General features: G+C 35.6%; 1 protein-coding gene across 1 annotated transcript; it reads right to left on the reverse strand.

Moving 5' to 3' along the window:
- Nucleotides 1-3019: 3019 nt before the first annotated feature.
- LOC129268861 (uncharacterized) lies at nt 3020-11230 on the reverse strand. The gene is made up of 5 exons (XM_064105037.1): nt 10565-11230; nt 7269-7439; nt 6478-6648; nt 5698-5868; nt 3020-5076 (listed from the first exon to the last, which is right to left on the reverse strand). The coding sequence occupies exons 1-5, from the start codon at nt 11228-11230 to the stop codon at nt 4858-4860; spliced, it is 1398 nt and encodes a 465-aa protein (XP_063961107.1). The 3' UTR covers nt 3020-4857.
- Between the last annotated feature and the right edge of the window lie 450 nt (nt 11231-11680).

Below are 11680 nucleotides of genomic sequence, written 5' to 3' on the forward strand. Positions count from 1 at the left end.
TTATTGCTCCAAAACCAAGTTATGTTATAAATTTGAAAGATTTTTTTGCGAATCTGTTCTAAACTAAAACCCTATAGTAATGCGATCTTATAGCGCAAAGTCACAGTCTTTTTTCTCCAGACCCGGTTATATAAAACATTTAAACAATCTTCCAAACAAAAATCCAAAAATTAATTCTTTTAAATGTTGAATAACATAGAAGTATAGCGTAGTCTTTCATACAGACCCAAATATTTTAAATAGCAAATAAGAAATAATAGATAATAATAATTAAAAAAAAACAGCGATCTTATTAATGTTGAATAAAATGGAAATATAGCGTAGTCTTTCCTCCAGACCCAGTAATAAAAAAAATCATTCAAAAACAAAACAACAACCAAAAACAGACCCCGCAATCTTTTCAACATTGAATAGCGTGTGTGTGTGTGTATTTGAGTTTTGTCAGACGTGTATCAATCAGATATGATTATTTACGTCTGGGACGTAATATTGAAATATTGTGTAGTCTCTGTTCCAGCCCCGGTTATTTCAAAATAACAAATCACTAAGAACAATGAAAACAATATTAACAAAGACCTTACAATCTCATTGAAGTGGAATATTAAACTTGAAAATATAGCGTAGTCTTTCTTTAAGACCCTGTTATTTCAAAATAAAAAAAATCATAAAAAGGATATATAATAATATTAAAACAAAAGCCCTATAATGTTATTGAGGTTGAATAACATGGAAATATAGTGTAGTCTTCCATCCAGATCCACTTATTTCAAAATTACAAATCATTTCTTAAAGAGTAAAAAAGTAAAAAAGACCCCCACTATCTTATTGATGTTAAATAACATGGAAATATAGCGTAGACTTTCGTGTAGCCTTCCATGCTGAATGCTTTAAATCTTGGCGACAATCAGTTACTCCTACTCTCATTCCACAATAATATTTCCAACACCTCTTTATATTATACGCAATAAGATAAAGAAAATTTGTATGAACATGAAATCAAGATAATCGGATAAGCAGGTTGGAAATGAAAGAGGCTGCTAAAATGTGCATGTTGTCCAACATGTGCAGGCATATCACGTTATAACTGCACACTTTGTTAACAATGAATCCTGTCAGGCTTAGGTGCAATTGCTTTTACCAAAATGTGCCGTACAAGGGGTGACCCAATTACGAAATACATGCAGTCTGCCAATCACATCTTAGTATGTCCCACAACATTACATATGCCACAAGATCCTATACATAACGTCCTATTTACGGAGGTTGAGATATGTGCTCACTTTTCTTGCCGATGCTTATGCAATGAATCTTGGCGACAATCAGTTACTCCATGTCCATGGTTTACTCCTACTCTCATTCCACAATAATATTCTACTTTTATTGTATTTTTTGTATCGTAAATTTCTTTAGCAATTTTTGGTATGGTATTCAGCTGATTTAGGACTTTTGAATATGATAATTTAGATTCCTTGAAAATAATTTTGTTCCCAAAATATCACCCAATCTCCACTAACAAGTCGAAAGAAATATTACATGTGAGAGTAAAGCTAAGGATAAATCCTAATTTCTTTTTTTCTTTATTAAATCCGATATTCATTTATTTTATTTTTTATTGCTTCTTTACTCATAAATATTCCTTTCTGATTGAAACCCAAGTATATAATTCTATATCCATTTTAAAGCTTAGAATCTCCTCTTTCATCTGAAATTACTTAGTTTATTTCTCATTCACGCATGAGTGAGCAAAAACAATTTGAAAAGGGGATACCAAAAAGTCACTTGGCGGGCCGTATCTGGGTTTTCAAAAGAAAACCACATTTTTAAAAAGTTAAATATCTGCTCTTTAATTTGATACCTCAATTACAGAAAATGGTCAAGAAATAACAAAGTTCTGGTTATTTGAAATAAGGCTTGAATTTCAATAATTTCGTAAAATGAAGAGGTATTACAGGCAAGCGTCCAAACTCACTCGACACTCCGTTTTGTTGACGATCAACCATGCATTAACTCTTTTGTTACCGTGCGATAGCTTCTGTGGGAAACCGGTGAAAACAAGTTTATTTAATGAAATTATGGAATAACAAGCATTGTTTCGAGGGATCATAACTTTTTTACTTCTTGACCATTTTCTGTGAGTAAGGTATCAAAGAAAAGAGCAGATATTGAACTTTTTAGTCATGTGATTTTCTTTTTGAAATTCAGTTAACCCCCGCCAAATGAGTTTTTGGCATCCTTTCTTCGAATTGTTTTTGCTCACTCATGCGTGAATGAGGAATTATCTAAGTAATACCAGATGAAAGAGGAGATTCTAAGCTTTACATTGATAGGTCATTTGTCTATTTTATTTATGATTAAGTTATGATAAATCATCGCTAAATCTCGGTTTCGTTTTTTCTGGGACGCACTGTATAGAATCATAAAACCATCTGCTAATTAATGTTAGATAGCCAACCAACCACCATCATGAACATTAATGATCTTAAATACGTATATGTATTGCTTGTATATTCCAATTGTTTTAACAAAAAACACATTTTTCTTTCGGCAATAAAATGCACCATTGCTATTGAATTGTGATTTTTTTTAAAGTCAAACATGAAATCGACTCCGTTATTATATAGAATCAAAATACAATCTGCATATTAATCTTGATTAACCGACCGACCATCATTGGCATTTTATGATCTTGAATATTTACATGTATAGTGCATTCCCATTCGTATGAAAAAAAATCTTTCGCCAATAAAATGCGTTATTGTTACCCTCTTCATTACAATATGCATCTAACCCGACTAGGGACTAAGGTTATACAAGTCAAGCTACTTATTAATTTCTTTTTTTGTGTGTGTCATGCTCATGCTTATCAATGCCGTTGTTTTATTTTTGCATTTGTTGACACGATTCCTTACAAGCTATTCAGCTCATTTCAGATTTCTATATGTAATAATTTCTAGTCACCGATAACCCCCCCCCCCCCCTCCAAAAAGAAAGAGAGTAAAAATATTTTTTTTTTATTCTTGAAGAAATATCACATTAAAGCTAAAAACCTCTATTTTTTCCTGAAATCATTTTTGTTGTTAAATTTTGACTGATATTATGTTCATATTGAAATCCAGATATCCAATCGTTTGTCCAACCCAAGATGAAGAAGCACTCTGTATAAATCATCATGAAAAGAACTTATGTAGATCATCAAGTCTGTGAGACGAGGGAGTAGAGAAAGAAATGTCTCAAGACCGCAATATCCTGATTGTTGATTTACCAGCAGGGGTGTAACAGAGGTAGCGGCCAGGGGGGGGGGGGGGGGCAAGAGCCACAAATTTCCTTATGGTAATCATGGTATGAAGGGGCAGTGGTGTAATGAGGCAACATTTTTGAGGGTCCAGATTTGGCATTCCGGGCAGAATGTATTCCCTAAAAGAGTTGCAGCAAGCGAAGTGAGCGAGCAAAATTTTTGACAATATTAAAGAAATCAAATTTTGTGACAGATTTTCACAAAGTATTCAGAAAATGATACAATTGTTCTTCTCTCCCTCCTTTTCTTTCCTTTTTTGTCTATAGGCCACTGTGATCAGGATTCGATTTTTTTTAATGATTGTGCGAGGAGACTTACGCGGCGGTAGCGTAAATAGTAAAACAAAAAAGTGCGCAGTATGGCGCATGCGCAAAAAAGTTGCGTAATAGAAGTCCTGAGCGAGTGAGAAAATAATATACCTTTTCATGATTATCTAATTTGGAGACATTTCTGACTTTATATTCAGTAAATGGGCCCTAACATCATATCTTGCACTTTTCCTTAGCTTGTCTTTCCTCCTTTTCTCTTTTGTTCTTGGTTGTAGAACTTTTGGGGCCATGGTCATTTCGAAAACTGCCAGTGCTAAGCGGGTGACCTTGGAGATTGCCGCTATTCTTAATCAACTCGCATATACATACAGTATATATCTTGTACACAACACATTAATTCAACGCATTTGTGCAATGGAACAAATATTTTGAGGGGTCACAACATAGCCGTGTGGAAAAAAATGTAAAAAGTCGCCAGCGAGCGAAGAGAGCCCGAAAAACAATTGGCGTTTTGAATTGAAATTCATTCTTTTATTATTAAATTATTTATGTTTATGTTATATTCAGTAAATAACATATTTCATTGTTTTCCATTTAGTTCATTACGTTACCCCCCTCCCTTCACACCAGGGAGCGTTTTAGAGCCATTTGAAGGTTACAGATGAAGAGCCCCTACTGCGCAGGATATGGGACCCTTTAGCTAAAGTAAACATTTATACGGTAAATCTTGCGCAGTGTAAAGTTTTACCTAGGAATGGCATTTAACGAATAACGGGATATTTCAAGCCTAAGGCTAAGGACATTTTTGCCCTGGTTGCGACCATTGTTGCATAAAATTTAACCCTATCTACATGTAAGCCGGGGTATTTTGGGAGTTCATGTGGCCGGAGGGGGGGGGGGGCTCCCAGGGCCCCCTTTGAGATTTTGGCCGTTTGACGTTTGATCGCGCCGAAAACTGGCACCCAGGTTGTCTTGGACATAATCTACAAAACTGTATAGTAATTTATTTCATGCGTTTCATTATCATAATTACACAATCGTGATATTGATATATTGACACCGTTATTATCAAGAATCATAATACCAACAACCGATTAATCTTGGTTAGCCAACCAACATTTATGATCTTGGATATATGCATGTGTAGTGCATCTGTTTTCCCATTCGTCTGAATAAAACGTATTTTTATTTTGTTCATCCACTATTGCTACTTTCTTCGTTACAATATGTTTCATTATATTTTTCATTAAAGCTGATTTTTTCCCAGAAAATCATTTTGGGTTATATTTTGACTCATATTCCTTTATGATTGAAACCAAAATATATCTTTGTATATCTAACCTGAGATGAAGAAGCACGTTCAGCAATCTCTCTGTAGAAATTATCATGAAAGGAACATTCGAGGATCGTCAGGTCTGTAAGACGAGGGAGTAGAGAGAGAAACCTCCCAAGACAACATGATCCTGATTGCTGATTCACAACGTCCAAACTGTTTAACTGTACAGTGTGGATCTATTGAAATGAAAATGTATAATAGGTTGGTGAATCTTTGGTCAATGGTCAAGATCCAATTTACAATAGCAGCAGGTTTCCCACTGCTAGACCATCAAATTGATAGAAAAGATCAAATTCACAGAGGATGTAATATCCCCTTAATTTCCCCCTTTTATTGCTTATGGCATAAATCTGAACAATAATCAATCAGTGTACTCTAATTTAAGAATAGTATTCTTCTTTTTTCCCCAATTGTTTAGTGATCAATGTTCCTCTCATACATGTCATATGTTTTATCTTCATAATTACACAGTCGTGATGTTTCATTTTTTTATATTCAAATATATTGATACCGTTATTATAAAAAAAGAACAATACCATCAACCGATTAATCTTGGTTAGCCAACCAACATTTATGATATTGAATATATGCATGTATAGTGCATGTGTATTCCCATTCGTGTGAATAAAACATATTTTTATTTTGTTCATCCACTATTGCTGCTTTCTTCATTGCAATATGTTTTATTATATTTTTCAGTAAAGCTGACATTTTAATTTCAGAAAATTGTTTTGGGGTTACATTTCAACTTATATTCCTTTCTAATCAAAGTTCAAATTTATCTTTGTATATCTAACCAGAGACGAGGTAGCACGTTCAGCAATCTCTCTGTAGAAATCATCATGAAAGGAACATCCGTAGATCATCATTTCTGCAAGACGAGGGAGTAGAGAGAGAAACCTCCCAAGACAACACGATCCTGATTGCTGATTCACAAGGTTCAAACCGTCGAAGCGTACAGTGTGGATCTATGGAAATGAAAATGTATAATAGGTTGGTGAATCTTTGGTCAATGGTCAAGATCCAATTTACAATAGCAGCAGGTTTCCCACTGCTAGACCATCAAATTGATAGAAAAGATCAAATTCACAGAGGATGTAATATCCCCTTAATTTCCCCCTTTTATTGCTTATGGCATAAATCTGAACAATAATCAATAAGTGTACTCTTATTTAAGAATAGTATTCTTTTTTTTTTCAATTGTTTAATGATCAATGTTCCTCTCATATGTTTTATTTTCATAATTACACAGTCGTGATATTTCATTTGTTTATATTCAAATATATTGATACCGTTATTATAAAATTTCACAATACCATCAACCCATTAATCTTGGTTAGCCAACCAACATTTATGACCTTGAATATATGCATGTGTAGTGCATCTGTATTCCCATTCGTCTGAATAAAACATATTTTTATTTGGTTCATCCACCATTGCTGCTTTCTTCATTGCTATATGTTTTATTATATTCTTCATTAAATCTGATTTTTTTTTTCCAAGAAAATTATTTTGGGTTACATTTTGACTTATATTCCTTCCTGATTGAAACCAAATTATATCTTTGTATATCTAACCTGAGATGACGAAGCACGTTCAGCAATCTCTCTGTAGAAATCATCACTAAAGGAACAGCGTTTGATCGTCAGGTGTATAAGACGAGGGAGCAGAGAGAGAAACCTCCCAAGACAACATGATCCTGATTGCTGATTCACAACGTCTAAATCTCTGAAGTGTACATTGTGGATCTATGGAATTAAAAATGTATAATAGGTTGGTGAATCTTTGATCAATGGTCTAGATCCCATTTACATTAGCAGCAGGTTTCCCACTGCTAGACCATCAAATTGATAGAAAAGATCAAATTCACAGAGGATGTAATATCCCCTTAATTTCCCCCTTTTATTCCTTATGGCATAAATCTGAACAATAATCAATCAGTGTACTCTAATTTAAGAATAGTATTCTTCTTTTTCCCCCAATTGTTTAGTGATCAATGTTCCTCTCATACATGTCATATGTTTTATTTTCATAATTACACAGTCGTGATATTTCATTTTTTTATATTCAAATACATTGATACTGTTATTATAAAAAATCACAATACCATCAACCCATTAATCTTGGTTAGCAAACCAACATTTATGATCTTGAATATATGCATGTATAGTTCATGTGTATTCCCATTCGTGTGAATAAAACATATTTTTATTTTGTTCTTCCACTATTGCTGCTTTCTTCATTGCTATATGTTTTATTATATTTTTCATTAAAGCTGACATTTTAATTTCAGAAAATAGTTTTGGGGTTACATTTCGACTTATATTCCTTTCTGATCGAATTTCAAATTTATCTTTGTATATCTAACCAGAGATGAGGTAGCACGTTCAGCAATCTCTCTGTAGAAATCATCATGAAAGGAACAGTAGGAGATCATCATGTATGAAAGACGAGGGAGTAGAGAGAGAAACCTCCCAAGACAACTTGATCCTGATTGCTGATTCACAGGGTTCAAACCGTAGAAGTGTACAGTGTGGATCTATGGAAATAAAAATGTATAATAGGTTTGTGAATCTTTGGTGAATGGTCTAGATCCCATTTACAATAGCAGCAAGTTTCCCACTGCTAGACCATCAAATTGATATAAAAGATCAAATTCACAGAGGATGTAATATCCCCTTAATTTCTCCCTTTTATTCCTTATGGCATAAATCTGAACAATAATCAATCAGTGTACTCTAATTTAAGAATAGTCTTCTTCTTTTTCCCCCCAATTGTTTAGTGATCAATGTCCCTCTCATATGTTTAATCGTCATAATTACACAGTCGTGATATTTCATTTTTTTTATTCAAAGATATTGATACCGTTATTATAACAAAATATAGGCACCAATGTATCATAACAAGTTGAATCAGTGGCGTACCGTGGGTCACAGCATGGGGGGGGGCACCAGCAAAAATTTTGAGTCACTTAGAGAGCGTGCGAAGCGCGCTCAGTTGCCAGGTATACTGACATAATAGATACATTTTAAGGACAGTGCCATTAAACGGATATGTATCTCACTGATCACATAATGCGAGCGCGAAGCGCGAGCTAAAATTTTTTTTAATTCAGACCTAAAAAAGGATATTATAAGCACATTTTTGCAATCATAATACATACCTGTCTCGATAAACAAACAATGCGAGCGCGAAGCGCGAGCTGAAATTTTTGTATATATTTACCCCAAACAGGGACATCTTAAGGACTATATTTTAGGAATCCAGTATACATATCTCACCATAGTCATCTAATGCGAGTGCCAAGAGCTTGCTGATTTGTTAGAATAATATAAATCTAAACACATGAAGCACTGGTTGTCATTGTAATCATGATTATCATACGCATCTCACTAATCAAATATTGCGAGCGCGAAGCGCGAGCTGAAAATTTAGGAAATTTAGACTTAAAGAGGGGTATTTTAAGGCCTGCTTGTAGGAATTCACGATGACCATGCGTATTTCACTAACCAAATGATGCGAGCGCAAAGCGCAAGCTGAAAATTTTTGATATTCAGATCAGAAAAAGAGACATTTTAAGGACTGATTTTAGGAATTCATGAAGAACAGACATATCTCACCAATCCACGAATGCGAACGTAAGCACGGACAGGAAAAGGTTTATATTAAGACCTTAAAAAGGGGCAATCGCTTTAAGTAGTCATGAAAAAGAAGCATATTGCACTACCAGTGGCGTACCTAGGATTTTCCACAGGGGGGGCAAAAAAAAAAAAAAAAAAAAAAAAAAAAAAGTCTTCGATCACAAATAAAGGATTTCGTACCAGAAAAAAAAATTGACAAGCAAAAACAAAAAAAAACAAAAAAAAGGTCTTTTTTCTTCTGTCCCCCTGCCACCCCCCCCCCCCGTAGGTACGCTAGTGCGCACTACATTAAACAATAATTATTCGAAGTGCGAGGAAATGTATTTGGTGTATATTGACTTGAAAACGGGAGATTTTAGTACAGAGGATTACATATCTTGTTAAACAGACAATGCGAGCACCAGGAACAATGAAAACATAGGCCCTGCGCAAATTATGTTTCATAAAGTTATGATTTTTTAATGTAATATAACATAACATAATTATAATATAATATTACATTATAATTAACAATAATTTCTTCTTTCCCCACTACGTTTCTCTCCCTTTCTCCCTCCTTTTCTCCTTTTTTTTTTTTTTTTTTTTTTGCCCAGCCGATGGGGGGGGGGCACGTGCCCCCCATGCCCCCCCGTTGTTACGCCACTGAGTTGAATACTAAACAGGCATACCCAAACAAAGGTCACAATAAAAAAAAACATCAAATGGCAGCACCACTTCTCATCTCTCTTCATCATATAAAATGGCGAAAAACATAGGTGGGCTTACAAACGGATTGACAGCAAATCATTATCCCCGTCTAGACAGAGAATTGGTAATCGCAAAAATTGGACCCAAAACACAAGGCTTAATTAAGGCTGTGCACTAATAGCCAATTCTCGACACAAATTAAACAAGCATAAACCTGCATGAAAAAGAAAACATGCATATTGGCAAATAAATAAAAACAAAAAGCAATACAATGACCTCAGTGCAAAGTTTCCACATAGCAAATAGATTAAATTCACAGTTCAACGGTCTCACCCTCAATAGCAAAAACACCTGTGTATGATAAAAAAGGATGGCACAAAAAAAAAAACAGGACAAAACTTACTGAATCATGAGCAGTCTCATACCTTCTCAATGAGATACTTGCAAAAGGGAAATGGATCAAATAAAAAAAAAACGGCCACTTACCCACAATGTATAACTGTTTAACTACATAAAATTAACACAAGGAACTGAGTAACATTACTAGGTATAATGCATGATACACACAAATTATACAATGTCTGAAAACAAGGCATATAAATCATTGTTCAGAACAAAAGTATACTAATTAATATCAGAACAAAACAAATCATCTTCTCAAATATCACTGTAGGCACACATTCAAGGATCAGCAAATGTCAGATAATCTTCACCAGTATAACGTCATAAAAATACACATCCAAAAATCAACAACACTCATATCTGGCAAAATCACTCACCCAAAGCACATCACAAATTACATCATGAAACTGTTTATTGTGATCAATCAAATTCACATACTATACTGTATACAAAAAATCATCGAACCCCAAAATACCTGCAAATAATGATCATAATAAAATATCGTGACAAAAAATTACAAGTCATAAAATTTACATGGCACTCCTAACCTTCCTGATTGAACAGATATATACCTACAAATAAACATAACACAAAAGTACATATAAAACCAAGTAAGCATGCTGTCCATATTGGCTAACAACATCAAGTGATGACATGTATGAAAGTCCTGATAGAATGTTCTTCATAATCACATAGTATGGTCAGTCCAATTATAAAAGCACAGAGTCCAAGCTCACGAAACATGTAGAGTAATCACTGTCCATGGAAAGAAGGTATGTCTACGTAATCATAGGTCTTGAAAGCAAGGCGAGCGAACACTGTATCAAACAATAAATGTATCTGGAACGTTGATAGGCAAGAATCATGAAGAATAGTCCTAGGTAGGGACCAACATCATACGGTCTATGAAACTTTACCACTGGGATGGACAGACCAGCAGGATCATGCCCTGGACTAGCATGGGGCCGGTCTGGCAGACGAGTGCGACAACAACCTCCGGGGACCAGGACAGACAGACCAGCAGGACCATGCCCTGGACTAGCATGGGGCTGATCTGGCGTACGAGCACGACATCCTTCAGGGACAGACAAATCAGCAGGACCATGCCCTGGAATAGCATGGGGCTGATCTGGCGGACGAGCATGATGACATCCTTCAGGAGTGGACATTCAGCAGGGCCAAGCCCTATGGTAGCAAGGGGCTGATCTGGAGGGCGAGTATGGCACGCGACATCAGTCCAGATGGAAAGAACATGGGTATTAGCGATGGAGATGCTAGCCGAGTACGAACATTCAGTTGGAGGTGACGCATACAGGGCGAACGACTGAAAGTTCTGTGAGATCAACCCATCCACGACACATGGTATTCGCGCCGAACAGACAACTTGGGCAGTGGAGTTACTGCTGCTGACGTTAGCCGGGCTCGAAGACATAGCGGTTACGCCGGTGTTTGCCCTGTAGCGGTTACTCACGTCGAAGGGTAACACCGAATCGGCCGATGGTGTAACGGACACGCTATCAACACTTCCGGGAGTGTCAAACCTTTGAACAAGAGGCAGCACGGTACCTCCACGGTCAACGACACGGTTGCTACCAATCATGGGTGTCGATCACGGGGGGGGGGGGATATATCCCCCCCAATATTTCAAGTGGGGGGGGGGTGGCCTGTATTATCTCCCCCAATAATTTAGGGTAGAAAAATTATGATAATGATGATGAAAAAATGAAAAGTTTGATCATGATGATTATTGTGATGATTATAGTATGCCATCAATCAGTTTGTTTCCCTCGCAATTTGTGTATATTGTTATTAAATGAAAACATTCTTTTTCAGGACTATTAAACAGATGGGTGGAAGTTCAAGATGAAAAAGAATGAAATGTTTATGTATATGATATTTTTTAACAAATGACATAAAAGGACCCCAACGAAAAACAACTTTTGTTGATAGGGTGTTCCATCCCACCAGTGGTGAATGAATAAATTTTAATAAATCAATTGATTCAAAAGGGTGGAAAAACAAACGGGAGTAAAAGGGTGGCAAGATAAAT

The sequence above is a fragment of the Lytechinus pictus genome, chromosome 9 (genome assembly GCF_037042905.1).
Source record: "Lytechinus pictus isolate F3 Inbred chromosome 9, Lp3.0, whole genome shotgun sequence".
NCBI classification, from domain to species: Eukaryota; Metazoa; Echinodermata; class Echinoidea; order Temnopleuroida; family Toxopneustidae; genus Lytechinus; species Lytechinus pictus.